This window comes from Monodelphis domestica, chromosome 2 (genome assembly GCF_027887165.1).
Source record: "Monodelphis domestica isolate mMonDom1 chromosome 2, mMonDom1.pri, whole genome shotgun sequence".
Classification (NCBI taxonomy): Eukaryota; Metazoa; Chordata; class Mammalia; order Didelphimorphia; family Didelphidae; genus Monodelphis; species Monodelphis domestica.
In genome coordinates, this window is record NC_077228.1 from 64,699,093 (window position 1) to 64,722,084 (window position 22,992).

At 32.9% G+C, this 22,992-nt stretch overlaps 1 protein-coding gene across 6 annotated transcripts in view; it reads right to left on the bottom strand.

The window, feature by feature from the left end:
• KIFAP3 (kinesin associated protein 3) overlaps positions 1 to 22,992 on the bottom strand; it is a 196,560-nt gene that overhangs the window by 8,456 nt on the left and 165,112 nt on the right. For all 6 annotated transcript variants that reach the window (XR_461274.3, XM_007480753.3, XM_007480755.3 and 3 more), the window contains one exon: positions 18,878 to 18,977. Coding sequence is in view for 5 of the 6 variants with exons in the window: in XM_007480753.3 (XP_007480815.1) it covers positions 18,878 to 18,977 (100 nt within the window). In the remaining variant the exon portion in view is untranslated. The remainder of the gene's footprint in view (positions 1 to 18,877; positions 18,978 to 22,992) is intronic.

Sequence of the window (22,992 nt, forward strand, 5' to 3'; positions counted from 1 at the left end):
TCGCGGTCTCTACAGATGCACTTTTCCAAGCACAAATATTTCTTTTTCCTATTGGTCTGCCAGCCCTGTCAGAGCAAATTTCACTTTAAACTAAATGCTATGATACTTAAAACCTCTTGGATTACTCAGGCTGCTAGTGTGATCTATGACCTTCCAAGAATGACAGCTGAACTTTCCAATTTGCTTATACTGCTGGGGAACTAGAAAGCACATGCCAAAGAGGAAAATGTTCCTAATGCTGAATAGCAAGGAGGGCTCTTGGTCAGGGAGGAGAAAGAAGAGAGGGAACTATTAAGTACTAAAAATATTAATAATAAATGCCCCAAAGTGCATGACCTCACACACAATTCAAAAGTTAACAGAGTAGTAAAAATCCTTTAGTCCAATTAAAACATGTTTAATGAGTCTGCTAGTGAGTGAAACTCTCCCCAGAGTTGTATCTTCATGTGATAATACACTGTCAAAGTGAACAAGTTCAAGTCTACAGCATCTGAAAGTATCATGAAAACTAATAAGTCGGGGGCTATGTCAACTCCCTAACTTCCTTGAATAAACAGACAGAAGTCCTCCACGTGCACAGAATCAAAGCAGAGATATGGTGCAGGTCTCTTGAAGGTTATCCCTTTTGATACACTACAAGTCTCTTTTAAATGAAAGATTTCTGAAGTCCCACAGTGCAAAACTCATGTCACTGAATTTCTGAAAAAACATACACATTCAAACTACCTGAGCATATTTATTAAGCAACTCATTTTCCTTTACTGGATTAGAAGAAAAAAGCTTTGGATTTTGTTTTTTGTCTAGAAAATACTCTAGTATTTTCTAGTAACTCTAGTAACTATCTGAAGCAAAAATGCTTAATGTAAAATTTTCATTTCTTACAATTTATGCCACAGTCTATTCTTTTCACATCTCCTTTTTATCCTTTAAGCCCTAAAATATATTTCTGCTATGATTAAAAAAAATCAGCTGGCTAAAAATGATCAGACTTTGTGTTTCCAGAGAAATGAAAGTAATATTTTCTAGAACTGTAGGCAAGCCACATACTTTAAACACAGAGCTACAGCTTATATAAAACAATTAAGAATACCCCCAAAGTACCTGTTTTTAAACAGTTAAGCAACTGTGCCTCAAATTTTTGAAACCTCAATCCAAAATAAATGTACAGTCTGAAAGCTATAAACAAGAAGATATTTTCTTTTAGTTTTTCAGGTTCCTTTAAAAAAGATTTCTGATGGGCAGTTCTGATCAGAAATCTTTGATCCTTTCTGTCATACTCTAGAATGAAAGTTATATAGGCCAAATGATATTTCATATTGGCATTGTGCCTTTTACCACTTCTACTATTGATCTCTGCCCTCTGGAACTCAGGTGCCAAAGTGGCTTTAATAAAATTCATGCTAAATAAACATTGGGAAATGAAATGTGTCTTTATTCTTTAAAAAATATGTAATATCTTCCAAAGGAGTCCTGACAAAAAATGCTATTTCCAGAGGAAGAACTGTTGGAGTCTGAATTTAGATTGAAACATACTATTTTTCCATTTATTTTCCTTGTGTTTTTTCAAAAACAAGTCATCTTCTAAAACATGACCAATGTGGAAATATTGTTTATGTGATTGCACATGTATAACCTATATCAAATTGCTTACCATCTCAGGGAAGGGAGAGAAAAGAGAGAGGTAGAGAATTTGGAACTCAAATTTTTAGAAAACAAAATGTTAAAAAAATTGTTTGGGAAATTGTATTTGGAAAAAAGTATTATATTAAAATATGTAATATCAACTATACAAGGAAACAAATAGGCTTTCTGTTGTACTATAAGTCCTATAAAAAGGTAGTCAAATGGAACTCAGTTCTTTTCTCACTTGAACTTATGTGCCAAATCTCAATTCAATGACTTAAAGTAAGTACATATATTTAAATTATGGTCCCTAATAGAGTAGGACCCTTAAGGGCTGAAACCATATAATTTCTCTATTATGTAACTATGTGTACTTGGCAAATATTAATTAATTCAACATGGGCTGATATACGGCAGAAATGTCAAATGCAGCATGCTGGGCAAGTAGGAGGTAAAGATCCCTAGTGCTTTCCACCAAAGAAAAGTTTAATTGAGAAATGATTAGCAAAATAAACAAAAATATAATGCAACATGGATAGCACTAATTTGTGATGTTCTAAAGTCAATATGTGGTCCTCAGGGTTGTATTTCTATTTGAATTTGACACCAATTATTATAGAAACATTTTTAACTTTCTTTTCTGACCTGAAATCTTACTGCTACATTTAAAACAGAACTTAAATGTATTTCCAAATTTGTTTGGTCAATAATGAAATGCTATGCTAAGTTACTTGGTCCCTACTAGTCACCCTCATCTTCTAGGTAAAGAGACATGTTATTGTTTTAAAAGCTAACTTTAGACTTTACAGGGTCATATTTCTCAACTCCCTTGCTCAAGGGTTCTTCTTCTTTTTTTTTTTAAACCTTTCCCTTCCATCTTGGAATCAATTTTATGTATTGGTTCCAAGATAGAAGAGAGGTAAGGGCTGGGCCAGTGATGGCAAACCTTTTAGAGACTAAGTGCCCAAAGTGCAACCCTCACATCACACATGAACCCCCCCCCCCTTACTACAGACAGGGGAAGGAGGAAGTGCTTCTGGGTAGAGGGGTGGGTGATGGGAGAAATGTCCTCAGGGGTGGTGGTGGTAGTGAGGGGAGCAGTCCCTTGGCATTCTTGCAATAAGTTCGTCAACATGGGGCTAGTCAATGGGGGTTAAGTGACTTACTCAGGGTCACACAACTAGTTAGTTGTCTGATTTGAACCCAAGCCCTCTCATTTCTAGGTTTTCAATCCATTGAGCTACCTAGCTGCCCACTAAGGGTACTTAAATTTTTTTTTCACTTCATGAATTAGTTATATCACTTATTAAATTAATCTACATACCTATAGGACCATTAGTTACTCTAATCTTAAGGTATTGGATGCAATTTAGTGGCTTAAAAAAAAAAAAGCCTTGGATATAACTTCCAGTACTACTGATAGGTTCCCTATGTTGGACAGATCTCTTTTTTGTCAATGCTACACTTTCCTCATGTGTAAAAATGGAAGAAAGTGTGCTTCCTTACTATGAGAACATTATGATGTTTGCAAAGCCCCTTGAACAAAAGGTAAAATACTACAGAACACATTTAGCATTTTTAACACCATATGAAAACAATGGTGGGTTCTTTCCTGATGATATCTAGTAGGAGAAGCTGGCGACCCACACAGAATCTAGACAGTTACAAGCTACTCAACGATGCCCGTCATGCTTAATACATGTGATTGCTCTTTGTCTTCACAGAGATCGATGGGCACAAAAGGATACACATGGTTGCTGCACTAAAAGAATGCCACTGCCAATCAGATCCTCCATTTAACCAAGGTGGTGTTGAGCTGCCTATCCAAACAATGAATTCTGTAGAAATCTTCTGGGTTTCTAAGGTTATGTTTGAGTCAAATGGAATACTCCCGTTAAGAAAAAAAATACTTGAACAAAGTCTCTTTAGACACAGAATCCTTGGCATATTTTCTATTCAATTAGTATCTGAAAGTTGTTTTTATTTTATTTATTTAAAACCATTATCTTCTGTCTTGGAATCAATACTCTGTATTGGCTCCAAGACAGATAAGGGCTAGGCAATGGGGGTCAAGTGACTTGCCCAGAGTCACACAGTTGGGAAGTGTCTGAGGCCAGATTTGAACCTAGGACCTCCCATCTCTAGGCCTGACTCTCAATCCACTGAGCTACCTAGCTGCCCCCTGAAAGTTGTTTTTAAAGAAAAAAAAGTATAGGATCTGTCCAAGGTCTTTGCTGTACTGTGCAAAATAGAAATCTACTTCATCTCTGTGCCCAATACTATTTTTTTGACTTCTGCTTCCCTAGTAGGGGCAGGAGAGACCTTGAGGTGGGGGCTGTATATCTGTGTTCCCCTTCTCCTTGTGCCACCACTCATGCTGTCTTGTAGAGGGTCACTCGGATGACTTGGTATTTGGAAATGAGATCAGAGTTGGGAAGATGTAAAGGAGAAACTCTGATGGAAAATTACACATGAGAAAAGAAGGATTTTGGAGAGAGTTTGGGATAATACCACGGATTACTGAGATTATCCTATTATAGAGAAGTAAGAGCATCCCCCTAACTATAGGCACAATAGAGATGTATCTGTTCTTGGTTCAAATCTGAGAACTAAAGAATGCTTATGGGTTAGTAAGAAAGCAATTGTGGGGGCTCTTTGCAGATGGCCTGTAATGACTTTTCTTTGATAGAAAAAGCAAGTTGCATCAGCAAGAAAATATGGTTTATAGTCAGTAAGTCTTTGTCTTTTCAATTGCAAGGGAATTGAAATCATAGTTAAAGAAAAAGTTATCCACTAGCTATAACATCCAAAATGAAATCATTATTTTACTTGTAAAGCCTTAAATAATGCCTTAAGGAATTCTCCCCACCCCCACTGAATTTTTAAGAATTTGTTTTTTTCCCCTTAAAAGATTATTGTTATGTATAACTGGCATTTATATATAATTCTTTAAGATTGCATAGAGTTTTTTCCATTATTTCATTTGATCTTCATGATAATTTGGTAAAGTAGATATTACTAGTTTTGCCATTTAATAATGGACATTGAGAAAGGCTATGTGATTTGCCCCAGGGTCGTATCAGAAGCAAAATCTGAACTCATGACTTGCTGACTCTATGTCCAGCATCCTATCTAGTGCAGCAGTGTCAATCAACAAATATTTATTAAGCTTACTATATATCAGGTCTCTAGATACCTAATAATAATATAAATGTTGATTAAATAAAATTGTAAAAATGTTGAGATAAACACATACAATTTAAAGGGTATTGTCAGTTCAAAAAGATTCAATTTAGATAACTTACTGTAACTTAGTGGATAGAGAGCCAGCCCTCAAGATGAGAGGTCTTGGTTTTAAATATAGCTTTAGAAAATTCTTAGTTGAGTGACCCTGGACAAGTCACTGAACCCTAATTGCCTAGCCCTTACTGCTCTTCTGTCTTGGAACCAATACACAAGATGGAAGGTTAAAGGTTTAAAAAAAAAGATTCAATTTAAGTTAAAGGTTATGATGGAAAACTACTATTAGAATAATTATTTGTTCCACTGGAAAAATGAAATTTCCTTCCAGCCTTTCTTATTTTGGAGATTTAAAATTAGCCACTTGTATTAGCTATACCAATTTGGATTCTTTTTATATAATTGCTTTGCCATTTAATCTCTAACAGGGCAGGCAGAAGATGTTTTATAATTTACTAGGAAAAAAGATATCTTGATTATGCAAATGAAAAGAATATATATGGGGAGGACAAGCACAAAAAAGGATCATTTGACTTTAAAGAAAAATTTCTCCTACAATTAGATGATAAACTATTATTCTAATTCATATGATCATATGTGTGCATATGTATTATGATTTAAGATGAAATGCTGGCTAAGATCTGTTATAACAATTAGAAATTTATTAATTGCACTTTTCATTCATTCATTCAAGTATTTGTTTAGTTTTATATCCTTAGGCATAATTTTGCTGAGCCTGGCTTCTGGATGGGAAATATAAGGCTTCTTAACTAAAAACTATCTTTAAAAAAAAAAGGCACTAGAAATTTATATTTAAATAAACAACTAAGTTCAGGAGAAATACAGAAAAGTAAACATTATGGATCTTCTGTTTTCTTCTCTGTGTACAAGCTAGGTAAATGCTTCTAGGTAACTAGAAGCTAACATTTGTTATGCCAATCAGAAAAATGGCCACCAAATTGCAGTTACAGTGACTAATTATTCTCCTTATAGGAGAATTAAATCCCATTCAAGTCAATGGAGGCTTTGAGAAACTCTAACGTTACCAAGTGATTTGATAAATGAATAAATGATAGTAATTTCTTAATCAATTTGCTGTGTTCCAAGCATAGCTTGCGGGTACAAATTCACAAGGGAGACAACAAATGCCTTTCCTCAAGGAACTGACATTAAAATAAAGACAGCACATAAAAGAGTAGTAATCAGAGTGGTATTTCACAGTTGTTAAAATTGCAGGAAAGGATAATAAAATAGATTGACACACCCTTTCCAGGGATAATGATAGAACTGATTTGAATATCATTCCAAAACTAGAAAAAGGGAAGAGAAGGGAAGGGAAAGGAAATATGGATAGATCTGAGGCCATTAAAAAACCCCTACAACAATCACCAATCAAGGTAACAGAGGCCTCATGGCAGAATGGTTCAATGGATGAAAGAATCAAATCTTCTAAGATTTGGTTTTAGATTCTATGACTGGTGAGGAAGAATACAGAAAGTGATTTGAATCATGATATTGTCATATGCTAGAATATTTTACAGTCGAAAGGTTCTATAATTCAGTCTTTAAACTGATCTTCCCAATTTTTAAATAAAAACAAGGGACTTTTATTTCTGCTTTTAAAAAATGAGAAAACTTGATGAATATGAAAAGTCCCTTTGCTACTGCTTCATGGAGTATCCAAATCTCTTCCAATTAAAGAGTATTTTTTAAATATGTGAACTAATTATTGGCTTTGTGGTTACTCAAGAAAAAATTCAAAGATCTGTCATCTGAAATCCTATAACACTTATTACCATGGCAACATATGTTTAAAATCATTATTTATCTAATTTGGGTTTTCTTCTAAAAATCCAGTTTTTAAAAGCATATGCTATATCAGAGGCCAATATTTCTACCCAGCAGATCTTTAGCCTTGGTTTTATATCTTTATATCTTTAGCCTAGATTTTATATCAAAGTTCTTGGTGCACTCAATAGTTTACTGAGAAAGGCACTATTATTCATGTTGGACAATGTATAATATAGATGTATTTTAGTAAAATGATCCCCATTGTAAATCTGCAATCCCGTTTTACAGACCCATTATGAAGTCACAATAAATTGCTGTTGGGACCAATTTTTTCTGATGGTCTATCATTATCTAATGGAAGGACTAAACTATAGTGAATTATCAGACTATTACAATGCAATATTTCATTAAAACATTTTTAATTCAGGCTATTTGTATTTAAGTCCTAATGTGATTCTTAGTTACATGACTTAAATTAAAATGTCATAAAAATTAAACAATAAATCTTACCCATCCATTCCTGGACAAATTATCACAAATCCTAGTTTTTCTGTTAGGAAAACTTAGCAAGGACCTATGGTTTTGTAATTATTATAATCTAATGAACACTACCATTGAAATAAATAGTAGTTTTAGGTACTAAGTCAAAGTAATACAGAGACATTTTTAAGAGAGAATAAGATTACTGCCATAAATTCACTTAAGGAAGAAAAAAACAAGGAACATAATAAAATTAATCGTGAGTGATTTTTTATAAAAATACCAAGTACAACTTAGAAACGCCAATCTCTGCTGCAATGTTAGTGGGTTCTGCATTTCTCTGCTGATGCAATTCTTTACTTTGTCAGTAAGGGGCAGGGCAAGGTCCAAATGATCAAAAGATAGTAGTAGTCAGGACAAGTGGAAAAACAGGGATGCTAAATATATAGCATTTGGCAGTAGTAAATAACATTTGGTAATAGAACATAGCAATAAAACTGAAACTTCAATTTATATCTTAACAAGTAATGTTTTATATTGTGTCTTGATTCAAAAGGGTACCAGGCTTAAAAAAAATACATTCTCCACTTCTTGTCACATCTGAGCAAATGAGTTTATTTTGGAGTTGAATCAAAATAAAAATATGACCTATGCTACTTCAGTAAGCTTAGTAAGAAATCAATGACAAATTGTGCAAAAATAAGGAGAAATAAAAGGAAACTCTTATCTTTATTTAACAAAGACCAGAATTTTAACTATAGAGGCACTTTACCCCTACTCATTATATGGTTATGCAATGAAAAATAGATTACAAATGACAACTCATACATCATATTTTCAATCTTATTACAAAAATGATGATAATAATAGAATTTATATAGTGCTTTAATGTTTGCAAAGCACTTTACATATTGTTAACTCATCTGATATTTTCTTTCCCTTGGAAAAATCTGAATTCTTGGTGAGCACAAAGAATTCAGAAATAAACCTAATGAGACTTCTACTGATTTTAATGCTATCAGAACTTATTGGTAGATTTTAATTATGATTGTAACATGTCCAATAATTCCAAGTAGTTTTATTCTAAACATAATATTTTATATTCATCATTGCATGACTAGAACATTTCTTTAAACTACACATTTATTTTTACTTCTACTGGCCTTCCATAATTGGCACATTCATTAGGATGGCTCATTAATTTCTAAATATCATAGACTTAAGGCTGGAAAGACCCACTGGGATCATCTAGTTCAATTCCATCTTTTCCTAGATGAGGAAACTGAGGCCCAGAGAGGCTGATTTGCTTAAGGAAATAGAATAATGAATAGTGTCAGACTCAAACAAAAGTCTGTTGACTCCAAAGCCAGCAGTCTTTTTCCACTATTAAGAAGAAAATTCAGGGCCTCTAGATCCAAGTACTGAGTATACAAAAAGTATATAAATTCAAAGATTCAGTATGGAAAAAAAAGTTCTCAATTTGTTCAACATCAACAAGATGTTTCAGGAATAAATACCTATAAAAATGAGCTGAATACAAGGAAGAATAATGGATTTGAAGTCAGAAGGATGTATAGAAATCTATTTTTTAAAAATGCCATGCTAAATGTTCATAAATAGTTCAATTTCTCCAAAAGAGAACAGGGAAGTATTCTATATCAAATCTTCCTTATAGTTTTCTTCTGGCAGCACCGGCTTGCTTCCTCATCTCCACAGAATTAAGAACAGAAGTGACTATCTAAAGTATATTTAAAATATTTGATCATGATAGTATATAAAGTATTTGATCATGATAGGAATCTTACATATTTTAGCCCTGATGCTTTGTCCCAAGATCTGAATATTGTCAGAATACAAATTATTATCTGAACCACAATCACTATAGCAGGAATAGAGTGAAGGACTAAAGATGTGATTCCTTTAAGTTGCTGGTGGATATGCTAGGGTCTATAACCTATATCCCTTGACCACTTTGGGCACATTCCTCCTTTGGCTTATTAATATTCCTGGCTGGGATCAATATCAGCTTTCTACAACTATTTTATTTGTCAGAGCTAAAAAGTCATTGACATGAGAAACAATATAAAAGAGGATAAAGAGTTTACATTTAAATGGAATTTAACTCAAGCTAAAACTTTTGTAAGAGGGAATAAAGAAAATTAATTTGATTTGAATTTCAAATTTCACCAACTAGACTGTAAGCTTCATGAATGCAGGACCATATCTTACCTAAACTTTGCATCCTTTCCAGTGACTTACACAGGAAGTACTTAATGAATGTTATATTTTATGTTCCTTGTCCTGTGCATTGTAATAAGTGCATATTGGTTTCCAAAATTTCTATAATTTATAATGTATAATATTCATCTGATAATTTAAATATTTCTGAAAATTCATAGCATTATTCTACAAGATAGATTTCTACAAACTAATGCTATTATGACTTTAATAATAAATCTTGTAAAATGTCAAAATATCCTTTATAAAATCCCAGAGACCTTTAATCCACTATAATTCCTTTTCTAAGGTTGTCAGAAAGTGAAATATAATGATCTGACTTGTTAAATGAATTTACCTTCTGAGTGCTAATTTATGTCAAAACTAAGCAAGCAGTGTAACTGAAGGAATAACAAACCCATTCATGTATTGTGGAAGAAGGTTCAGGCTTTTAAAAGCACTTAAAGTTGCTTTAATTTTGAATCTGAATGGCAGCACTTGCACAGGCACACACATCTACACATACACACTCTTCTTTCAGTTTATGACTGCTCTAAATCTTTCTTCCAGCCCTGGCCTCCAACCACTTGACTTGATAAAGTAGGTCACTTAAAAAAAGGAGGAAAGCTCAATAAAATGAATGACAAAGACAACAAGATTAAACTGATTGTGCTGTTTTCCTACATTGTAGCTAAAATTCTGCAAATATGCAGTTGGCTGTGGTTTGGTGTTTAACAGCATGTGATCAGTGAGGAGGAGGAAATTTTATTCTCATTAACTGTTGCAGATTTACTGCAGTGAAAAAGGGCTATGTAACCTGAGAAGTGACAGTACAGAAAGATCAAAGCCATGGTCTGGAAACTAAATAAACCCACTGGCTACTTCCTGCAAGGAAAATTCACTTTAGCAATGTAAAACAGAGCCCAGTTAAAAACTACTCTCAGTTTTATGAGCTGTCATAGTAGTTCAAGTGGTTTGGACTGGTTGAATTTAGAACATTATATTTCCTTGTTTTTGTCTCAGATACTTCTGTAAGCAGTTTTATAGTTAAAAAAAAAAAACCCAGAAAAATAAAATTTTTTCTTTTGGTTGAAACTGAGAAGGTCACACTAAACTCATTAAAAGTAAGCAAGTCTTCATTTGCACATTCCTTTCTCATTTACTATGGTTAAATATTTTGCTTTTAGATTTACTAGCAACATACATTTACTTTAATAATTCATCTGCATTCTGCTCAATTATTGTTTAAAATAAGTGCAAATCAGTTTACAGAGCCCAGATGGCTTATATCTCAGGAGAGGGATATTCATAGTAGCACATCTGGAGAGACTATGGGCAACAGAGAGAATGAGGGAATTAATTAATGCTCTACTTAAAAAACTACAGACTCCCAGGTTTTAGTTTTCTTTTTAAACATTTAAAGAACTTGAACTCACTGCCATTCAAGTAATCTTTTAAAAATTGTTAATAACTACTTAAACCACATTGTTAAAGCACTCAAAAAGCAGCTGGGCTAGAAATAAATGCAACTTAGTTTAAACTAGGAGACTGCATCCAGGTCAAAAATTGGTTTAAATTTGACTCAGGATGTGAAGAAAAAAAAAGATGAAAATACCAACTCTTTGCAAAAGTAATTTACAAATGGCAGCCAAATTTGCAAAATGAAATTTAAAAGCCCAAGTTACCTCAAGTTTCTGGTAAACCATGAATAAGCCCCTTGCAACAGTAATTTACACTTTAAAAATATTAGTATTTTTGTTTTACAGGACAGGAAGATGGGTTCAAAATTTGTAACATAGAATCAATGGGAAAGTCTGGGATTCTAATTAAGAGACCACTAAAACCAGTTATCTTTATTTTGGGGCTTTACATTTTCTTCCTGTAGAAATTCATAATTTGTTTCTAAGTTCCTAATTCCACTGGCTCAGCCCTGTATATATAGTCAACCTAAGTTTCATTAATAAATATGAAAAATGTCTGACTACTGTTACTAGACCCTATTAAACTAAGTCAGTTTGTAGGGTAGAGGTGTTGTAATTCACTTATGAATCATTTGGATTAACACCCATGTTATTTCTTTGGAAATAAAACCATGCCTGATGAAATCAGCTTTTTAAGAGCTGACTGATTTTAAAAGCTAGATGATGATTGATGTGTTAACATTTTTACAGGACCTAGCTGAATTTAGATTACCAGATTATTCATGGACAAAGTTATCCTTGACTTTACTTTTATTTAAATTTAGTTCCCTCTATTAACATCTTTTAGATTTTAAATAACTGTTGGATTTGCAAAATATTTATTCAGACCAGCAGTTTGAAATGTAATATGAACTTGACAAAGGTAATTCTATCATGAATTACTTTTCCTACTACTGAGTTTCAGAGGTGAAATAAATCATTAAAATATTTCCCCCAGTCCACAATTCAAATTTTTCATAAGATTTGATTCTAAACTTTCTGAGTCTAAGCCTTATTTTTAAACCACTGTTCCTTTTTGCATGTTTAAGGTTTACAATTTGTTAATACTAATGTGTGATTAATAAAATTTGGATATAAAGGTTATATGCCCAATTTACTAATAAAACTTAATTCAATTCTCTTTGGGAAGTACAAATGGATTAATGTCCAAATACTAGAAATGAAATTTTCTGCTTTGCAGACAGTAGCAAGGGTGAGGTCACTTTATAAACAATGTAAGATTACCATAGCCCATGGGAATTTGATCACCAGAATAATAAAATTACTAATTACCTAAATAAATGATTGGTATGATTCAAGTAACATCAGTATCCCTCCTATGAATCAATTTGTAACTTGCTGCTCCTTTTTGAAAATAACTGGATGTCAACTGGGGCATCAATAATAAACTAACTCATAAGATTATGAACTTTAATTAGCACTGAAGCATTTAGTAACATGTCTCCAGCAAATCTGTAGCAGTTATTCACAGTGAATGATGCCAAATGTGTTAAAGCAAAACGTAAGTAAATAAAGTTCTACACACTACTAGAAGTTAATATGTAACGAAAAACCATTGACTTTACTTTGAATTCCATTAACTCTCCCCATAAACTTTCTTTTAACATGACCCTTTGGATGCCTCATAAATCAGATTTGTCATTTGGATGTTCTAAAGTCTGTGTACAGATACTTGACATAAACCAAAGCCTCAAATCTTACTGACTCTGGACCCTTTTTAGGTTGATTTCAAACAACTAATCACCTTAGAGGATGGGTTTTATTGGCACAACATGGCTAAACATGGCTAAAGTGTTAAGACATTCAATTTCATTCATTGTAGTTTCACTATTTTGAAAGGTTAACAAGTGAGAAATGAATGGCTGATGATCCTTTTGTTACATTTAGGTGAAATCTCTTACACCTTGTGATGGTATTTCCTATGAACAGTTTTATTAACATATGGAAACTTTACTATTATTTGGGCAAGTATTCATTTCTGCTTGATCTATACTGATAATAGAGAAAACAAAGCTGAAGTTATTCCTAATTGGTGTGATTATAGTTATTTTTATGAACTACAACTTTTGGAGCACTCTGGAACTCCATTATAAAATTACATTTGGTGAGACATATCACATGTTGCCTCCTGATTCCACTTACTTTCACTGACTGTTCCCCTTTGCCTGAAATGCTTCCCCTCCTTGACTCTGAATCCTAGCTTCCTGAATTTCCTTTAAGACTTAGCACCAATCCCACCTTCTGAAGGAGGACTTTTCAGATACCTCCTCTCATCCACTGTAAGTACCTTTATTCTAAGATTACCTTCCATTTACACTTAATATATCTATAATCTATATACAATTATTGGCATGTCCTTTCCCCTACTAAAACATGAACTCTGAGGACATCAACTGTTTGCTTTTCTTTGTATAGTGAACATTTAGCACAGTGGCTGACATAAAGAAAGCACTTAATAAACGCCCACTTTCTCAATATTTGCTTAAATATTATTACTGTATATCAGTAATAACAATTTATATATGGAGATGAAATTTCCATAGAGAAATGATGTACTGATGTTTACTCATTAGTAATTATTTGTAAAACCCACTGTTTGTGGTCTTATCAATGTCAGAGGTAAATCAAGTTTTTGTAAAAAGAATTCTCCTTTAAGTGCATTACATGACCTAGTTATTTATAGGACTCCTATGATGAATCCTTTTGGAAAATGAAGAATCTTGTCATTATGAAAATATCCTAATTACATAATCTGCTTTGTAATTTGGATTTTCAGACTGGGTAATCTTAAAGTAGGGCATAATCATACTGTATGTTTGTCAATACTGTATATGTTATTTAAAAAATAAAGTTGAAAGTAAAAGTATGTAATCTAGTGATGTGGTACATAGTAGTCTTTCATTTTAAAATTTTTTTATTTTTAAAACTCTTACTTTCCATATTAAAATCAACACTGTGTATTGGTTCCAAGGCATAAGAATGGTAAGGGCTGATCAGTGGGGGTTAGGTGACTTGCCTAGTGTCAGTAACTTAGCTAGAAAGGGTCTGAAGCCACATTTGAACCCAGAACTTCCTGTCGCTAAGCCTGGTTCTCAATCTACTAAGCCACCTTGCTGTTTCCCATAGTAGTCTTTTAAAATCAAATTAATATCACCAAAAGTTTCTTAGGCCCAATAAAAGCTCTGAAGCCCTACACATCAATGAAGGAAATTACTCAAAATAAGAGACCAGGCTCCCCCCCTCCAAAAAAAAAAAGAAGAAGGTGCAAGCTGTATTGACTAAACATAAAAACCAAACATAAGGATAAAAATATACTATGATAAAAACAAAAAATGTCACTAATTAATTGATTAGAACTGATAATGCTCTGACATATAAGGGAAATCACAATACACATTTTCCTTGCAGCTTCTTTTTTCAGGTTATCTATTATTTATTATCACTTTATGCCATGAAACTGACAACAAACCTCAATAAGACAAAGTAGGTTTGTTAAATAACAATAGATGGCTTTTCCAGTTATATTTAATTGTTGTCACAATACGGAAAAATATCTTGTCTTTATAGATGTAGAATTCTAACATTCTTATCTCTTCTTCAAACAGCCTATGACAACAAATATGTAAGATGGAGTTCTGGGCAACTTTCTGTACAATATACTTTGTGCTATAACCTTTTTTGGGAGAGGGAGAAAGGGAGTAAGAATTTGTTCACTTATTCAGTTGTGCCCAACTATTCATGGCCCCATCAACCTTACTATCTATAAGGTTTTCTTGGCAAAGTTAAGAGTTTTTTGCCATTTCCTTTTCCAGTGGATTAAGGTAAACAGAATTCAAGTGACTTGCCCCAGGCCACACTGCTAGTAAGTATCTGAGGCTGGATTTGAACTCATGTTCTCTTGACTCTAGGTTCAATACTCTAGCCATCTAACTGTCTCCTCAGCCATTTAGTTGCCCTCAAGATATATTAAGTGCTTTACAAATATAATCTCATGTGATCTTTACAAAAACTCTGCAAGGTAGGTGTCATTCTGAACCTTGTTTGAGAGCTATAGTAGAGGTTAAGTGACTTACCCATGATCACATGGCTATTAAGTATATGAGGCTGGATTTGAACTCAGATATTAGCAACTCCAAGTCTAGCTCATCTGTAAATGTATAACTATAAACAAAGAACAGTACAATATGTGAATGTGATTTTGGTTTTAAAGAAAGAAAAAACAAAGGAGTTGGAAGATTGGACAAGAAAAGATAAAAAGACATACATGTATGTCTTTATAATTAGAAGGCTGTTTGTTAAGTTTATCTTTGCCCTCAGTAATATGGTTAGTAAACTACATTACTGTGCCAACCACAAAGAGGAACACCAGGCCCATTGAAAAATATTTTTAAAGCCCCAAGGAAAACTCAGCAGTCTCTGCGATTTTTAAAAAATAGTTTATGAAAATTGGATTCCTATAAAAGTAGAAAAATAGACCATTTTTACTGCAACAAAAACTGATTTGTAAAAGCTGGAACCAGTTTAGAAATATGCTAAACATGAGGTTCTTGTTAGGCTTGAAAAGTAAGAGTTATAAAAAAAAAAGGGCACTAAAATATGGGGCCAATATATGGTATATAATGCAAAAAAAAAAAAAAACCTAGACTTGTTCTTATTATTTTTAATTAGCTTCGATAGTAAATCCCATTTTACTTTCTAACACCATTTCAGAATTGGGAAGGAAAGGCAATTGCTCTGGGATTGGCAATTCCTTTGCTCATGCCTTGGAGCACTAATGCATTTTGCATTAGTTCTAAATGTTCGGGAAATCCTGGCGCCAAGAGGTTCAAAACGATAGTGACATATGTCTAAAATCTAGTATTCGCTGTCCAACTGCCAGTGTCTATTTTATCAAACATATTGTCTCTTTTGCATAATAGGGAAGAATGTGTGCAATAGTTTTTACTGTTTCCAATTACATTGCCTACCATATTATAGAAATGTATGCATTCAGATGAAAAAGCTCCTCCTACCATCAAACTAGGAGGGAAAAAAAAGGGTGGGGGAAGCAGATATCACACAAATTAAGTTTTTTTTAGTTCCTCTTTTTAACTTTGGTTTAAAACTTTTGGTTTTTAAACCCTTGTGATCTGAACTTGCTAGATTACAGAACTGTGCACTTCAAGATTAATGGAAAGACAAATTAAGGAGGGTTCTCTCTTGTTGAGCCTAAAAAGCATGCTGTTGTGCAAGCTAGCAAGTTTTTTTCATCTTCAAAATACTCCAGATGGTCAGTTTCCACGTTTAGTCAATTAAAAATGAAATCACCTAGGAGAAGAAAGCCTTATCAATTATAGGTGTGGAGTAAGGAACCAGATGGATACATCTAGAGAGACTGCTTTCTCCTGATTTTGTGTACCCCCCTCCCCCCCCAGTACACTGCTGGTATTCCAGTGTTTACTAATAATAGTCATGAGAAGAGCAATTTAAATCACATACATTATAACTTGATGATTATTTTCCCAGATAATTCTTTTTTTTAATTTAAATTTTATAAACCCTTACCTTCTTTCTTAGAATCAATACTGTGTATTGGTTCCAAGGCAGAAGAGTGGTAAAGGCTAGGCAATGGGGTTAAGTGACTTGCTCAGGGTCACACAGCTGGGAAGTGTCTGAGGTCAGATTTGAACCTAGGACCTCCTGTCTCTAGGCCTGGCTCTCAATCCACTGAGCTATCCAGCTGCCCCCTAGATAGTTTTTGACAGCCTCCATTTTTAATTTTTGACTGATGATCAGGAAAGGAGAAGAGAAGTGTAGTGACTCTGAATACCATTTTAATATCTAATAATTCCTATCAGGTAATTCTCATTAACTCATATCCTTCATGCTATACCTTATGTTTACTTATAGAAATAGAGATTTTGACCTGGAAGGGACCCCCCCCCCCAAGGTCATCTGGTCTTTTGTTCTCAATGGAGGCAATGAAGAATTAGTAATTTCATATATTTGAAAACCATTCTAATTTTTTACTTGGAAAACAATTTCATAAAATGTACTTTTGCCATTCTCTTTTCAATGTAATCAAATAAATTACACTTTAATATTCCCCATTATGCATTAGAGGCTGAAAGATGGGTATTAGTTAATATTTAACACATTTTGAAGCAATTATAACATGCTCAAACATTTAAATGTTTATATGGTATGGAAAAGGTACTGAAATCTTTCTAGAATTAATTTTTAAAAAGTTTAATATTTGTGGTCTTCTAGCAATGAAGCAAAGCAAAAAAAAAAATCTTATGAAAAAAGAGAAACCAAACCAAATGGAAAGGATTGGATAACAGACCAAGTAAGTGATTCCAGGAGTAGGGTCAGCTATAAAAAGAATGAAAATAGGAACAAGTACAAGTTTTTGGATATAATGTACACTGTAATTGTTTGCATCTCTACTGTGGCTGCTTGGAGGATGGTCCCCTCCCACTTAAGCTATCACCTAAAAGGAAACTGAGTGAGTTCATTATAAATTGGAATCTTCTGGAAATATAAAGGAGAAAATGATTTGAGATCTGAGAAACTACAAAGGACAAGAGATGAAAGAACCAACTTTCTCATGGGACATTTTGATTAAAGGAAAAACAATTCCTAAGTTCAACCTATTATTGTTAAAACTATTTTATATCACACTTCTGGTCTGCAAAGTGATTTATAAGTTTTATTAACTCAAGTACCCAAAGCAACTTTAAGTCCAATATTATTGCAGAATGAATGATGCAGAAGAAGTTTTACTTTTCAGAAGAGGGAATTAGAAGATAGGGATAAATTAACTTACCCAAGGTTATAAAAGTCATAGCAGAGTTAAAATTAAAACATTGAACTTTTTGTTTTTTAGTTCATCACTTTGTGACTGAGTGATAGTCTTACAAAGTATTTAAATTTTTTTCCAAAATGTTATTTCAGAAAATTAGGAATGAGTTTTTATTGAACTAATTCAATCACTAGAATGCTATTGTGAATATTCATACTTTTTTAGAAAAAAGCATGATTAAGTTTTTAATGTTTCTTGTCATCTTGAGGGTGTACATGGATGAAAATAAATCTTTTCAATGTTAATTACAATTACATCAAACTAGTCACTAACTCTCGATAAAGGTTTTTCGCACAATAACCAATAGATTTTGCTAAAAAATTGGTTTATAAGTTGAATCATTTTCTCTCAGAGCTTTCATTAGAACTTTCATTGAAACTGAAGAGATATGTTCTAAAGTCTTCTGCTGGTTGGGCCTTATAAGAAGATGAAAAAGGATCCCCAGAAAGATATGAATGTTGAAGGTTGCTTGAAATATAAGAAAAATGGCTGACTTAATTCTGTAAATGTTTGAAGAACCTAGTAATATGTATTTTCTGGAAATATATTTCAAATTTCTTCCTTTTCTAATTTTGTTATGAAAAATCTCTGTAGAATGAACCATCATATATAGTTTACATGTATATTGATTACACATAAGTTATCTTCTCGATAACTGCGCCTAATAATACATTGCAAAAAAAACATCAAACTTGAAGATTGCTCTAGTGATAAATAAATTTTTAGCAAGAGGGAAGATTTTAATCTGCTCAAAAATAATTATTACTCTAATACCTGTAAGAATCAAACAAAAATATATAATTACTTGGAACAACCTCATAAATTTTAAAGGTGATATTCAACAGTCACCTCTGAATTATTAAAATGCACAACTCATTTACATTTTCTTTTCTGTTTTTATTGTCTTTGGAAAGTTCTCAAGTTAATTTGGCAATAGTGATATCTGTTTCAAGACACAGCCTGACCTTTCCAAAGTCATAAAAACAATGATTTTTTTAAAAAAAATGTGACTTAAACAAACTTTAAAAAATTAAAATGTGGCTTTAATTTGATAAAAACTTCTGCTTGAAAAGATGAAAGATTTTTTTCCTAATGAAAAAGCTAGACAAAAAAAATTTTAAAACCATAGCTGTTCAAAAACAGAAAGTAGATGGCTCTTCCCCAAAAGTGTTAATTACATTTTGTTTTAAGACGAACTTACCTTCCAGGAAAGGAATGTTGCCCCACTAAGTCTCCATTCTGAAGGTGATAATCATTGAAGAAATCTGGACTCATGGCACCTTCAGGACCTATCAATCCATCTAATAAACAAAAAGAGGCATAAAAACTGACAAATAGGCATTTATTTATAAGATTGAAATCATTCATCTTAATTCAATGACAATAAATGTTAATATGAAACAATGCAAAGTCATTTGCTTCTCTCTCTAATACCATGATCAGAGAATTACTTACATCTCTATATTTTTATCCTATCTCACTAATTATACTGCTATTTCCTTGAGGGCAAAACTTAACAAATTCCTCATTTAATAATAATTATGATGATGATGATGATAAAAATAGCTATCACTTAAATAAAGCATGAAAGTTTGGAAAGTGCTTTACATATTATTATTCTTTTTTAAAAATTCTTACCTTTGGTCTTAGAATCATACTAAGTAATGGTTGTTAGGCAGAAGAAAAATTAAGGGCTAGGCATTGGGGGTGAAGTGACTTGTCCAGGGTCACACAGCTAGGAAAAGTACCTGAGGCCAGATCTGAACTCAAGACCTCTCATCTCAGACCTAGTGCTCTATCCACTTTACATGTTTACCTTGTTTGATCTTTATTCAGTATTGTTTCATGGAATGGGTTTTTCCAGATAACTGAAGCTTGCTATTAAGTGCTCCCATTTTTTATATTAATCATTTTGACAAAAATTTTTTAAAAATGTGGGCTTTCAGGGGCAGCTAGGTGGCTCAGTAGATTGTGAGCTGGGCCTAAAGACAGGAGATCCAAGGTTCAACTCTGACTTCAGAAACTTCCTAGCTGTGTAAACCTGGGCAAGTCACTTAACCCTTTTTGCCCAGCCCTCACGGATTTTCTGCCTTGGAACCAATACATCATACTGACTCTAAAATGGAAAGGGTTGAAAAGAAATGGGCTGTACACTTCACTGTCTCCCTAAACAGAATGAGCTGACCCTAATTTAATCTTTCTTCATGACTCGGTGTCAACATTGTGAACAAAACATTGTTACATTCTCCTTCAAAAGCAAAAAGTTCTTTTTAGATGTCTCTACAATAAATGTGCTTTTGGGATTTTTATATTTCCTTTATATATTTTTTAATATCTTTATTTGTCAGTGTGCCAGATGTCACTTCTTCCTGTTTGAACTTTAATTTTTGTTAGAACTATTTGTAAAGCAAAAATAAATAAGTATTAACTGTTCCAATATACTTTTATTTAATGAGTATAATGAATGAATTTTTCTTAGTGAATTGACTTTTGGCATTTAAGAGATGTATTTCCATATCTTGCCAAATTTAGTACAGTGTTTTATACATGGTAGACCATCCACAAATAGCATATTATGTTAACAGAGACCCCCAACAAACACTTCTAACAATGTGCCTGCATGAATAAACAATAAATGATTAAGAACAAATAATTTGTACATATAAGTACTTTGAATTGAGAGGAAAGATCATTATTTACTAAAGTGGTCCGGGAAGGCTTTATAGAGAAGGTGAAATTTGAGGTGGATCCTGAAGGATGGATAAGATTTGAAAAGGTGAAAGAGATAAAAAAATGAATAGGTAATTACATATTAATTGGTGAGAATGTACATTGTGAAGGACAGAGAGTAGTTCTATCTGGATGGCACAAAAGATTTGTGAAGAACAACCTGAGAGGAAGTTAGAAAATTCTTCCATTTATTATCCATTTAATAAGCGCAGTGAATGTTAGGCTGGAGTTAGGCTTATTTTTAAGAAACTAAGTGATCATATGAATAGACAGTTTTTGGAAGAAGAAATCAAAGCCATATATAATTATATGAAAAAATTCTTTAAATCATTACTGATTAGAGAAATGCAAATCAAAACAGTTCTGAGATATTACCCTCATCAGATTAATCAAAATGATAAAAGGGCAAAATGGCCAATGTTGGAGAGGATATGGAAAAATGGGGACACGACTACATTGTTGATGGAACTCTGAATTGATCCACACATTTTGGAGAGCAATCTGGAATTATGTTTAGAGAGTTATAAAACTAAATATATGTATTTCATAAAAATATATAAATATACATACACATACATATATATTTATTTTTTCCCCTTTGGACCCAGCAATACCACTGTTGAGTTATTTCCCAGTGTAATCAGTGGAAAAGGAAGGAACCTATGTGTCCTAAACTATTTATAACAGCTTATTTTTGTGGTAGTAAAGAACTGGAAGTTGAGAGGATAGCCATCAATTGGGGAATGGCTTAACAAACTATAGCAAATGATTGTGATGGGATATTAAAGCACCATAAGAAATGATAGTCACATTAATTAAAAAAAACATGGAAAGACCTGTATGAAATTATGAAAAGTGAAACAGGCAGAACCAAGAGAACATTATATACAATTACAGATTAATGTTTGAAGAGAATCACTTGTGAATATCCACTTCCAGGGAAAGAACTGATAAAGAGAAACATGAAAGACATAAGTTTAATACATGTTTGTGTGTATGTCAAATGATGCCTTCTCTACTATGGGAAGAAGATGGAGGGAAGGGAGATACCTGGGAATTTTAATATAACCAACAAACAAATAAAATTTTAAAAAGAGAAAGAAACTAAGTGACCAGTTTTTTTTCCAATAGTGTCAAAAGTAAAAGAACAGAAAATAGCTTATAGCCCAATTAAGTGGTAAAGACTTGCTAATACCAAAGAAACAAGCAGAGTATTCATAAAGTTATACAAAAAGTAGTGGTAAAGAACAGTCTGAGTTTTTATCAGCTCCAAAATGTAAACAACCCAAAAGTTATGACTGGTCACACATACACACACACACACACACACACACACACACACACACACACACACACACACACACACAGAGTAATAGAAAACACCAAGACATGACAGATTTACCAAAATGAGTTAACGAGTTTTTGAAATTCATTTTTAGGTGGATGAGTTGTCATCAAAGTGTTGAGAAAAATAAAAAAAAGCCAAGACTAAAACATTGACAAACTCCTCTGGTAACTTAAATACAAATAATTGAGGGATAGTATTTTCAAGGAATCCACCAGTTGAAGAGGAAATAGACTAAAGTTAATGTGAAAATAAAATGTGCACCATTGTTCCACACTCAATGAAAGAAGTGCTGAATTCATTGATATACCAAAGGAGTGAAAAAGATATTAAACACTCAGAAGTATTTGGGATCTCACCATAACCAAATAAAGACAACCTTCAAATTATGTTAAAAAGTTCAGATTACATGAAACATGGACTGGACATTGTTGCTAGGATAAGAGGAAATTAAGAAATGAAAAAGCATCAGTCAGATTCTCAACATCTTCCTTCCACATTCTGAACTCCCACTGACTTCAAAGGGAATAATGCATATAACAAAAGGGCAAGTGGGATATAGAGAAAATGAAAACTCCACTACTTTTGAAAAGAATGAACCAAGAAAAAAAATGCAACAAATTAAAAGTTAGTAAGAAGGACTATAAAATCAGAACACAACTACTTTTGTATCATAGCCCTGATTCTACCTTTGCAAGAGAAAAGTATTCATATCCTGGAAGTTCATGATTACCTTCAACATCTTACTTTTAAAGAGTAAAGGATGTTATAAATTTGTAATATAATAGTTTTATTTAAGAATAGGACAGGGGAAAAAAAGAATGGGAGAGGAAAATTAATTTTTAAACTTTTTCATTTTAAAAATACCCACTTTTCTGCTGCTGGCAAGAAGACTTAAATAAACGACGACTTCATTTTCATTATATAAAAGAAAACTAGTGGATGACTGCAAAACAGATTCTGATACACAGGCATTTAGAAATGTTAAAAGGTTTAAGAAAAAGATTGATATATCTGAAATAGACTCTAGGTTCGCCTATCAGATGGTAACACTAAGATTCCCATAAAATGGAACAGAGAAACAGATGCATTGTGATTGATATTTTAATAGTTTAACAAAAGATAGAGATTTTAATGACTAGGAAGTAGCAAATGCCATTCCATTTTAAAGTAAAAGAGATAAGATCCAGGGAATCACAGGACACTTAGCTTAACCCCTCTAACTACAAAACTACTAAAGC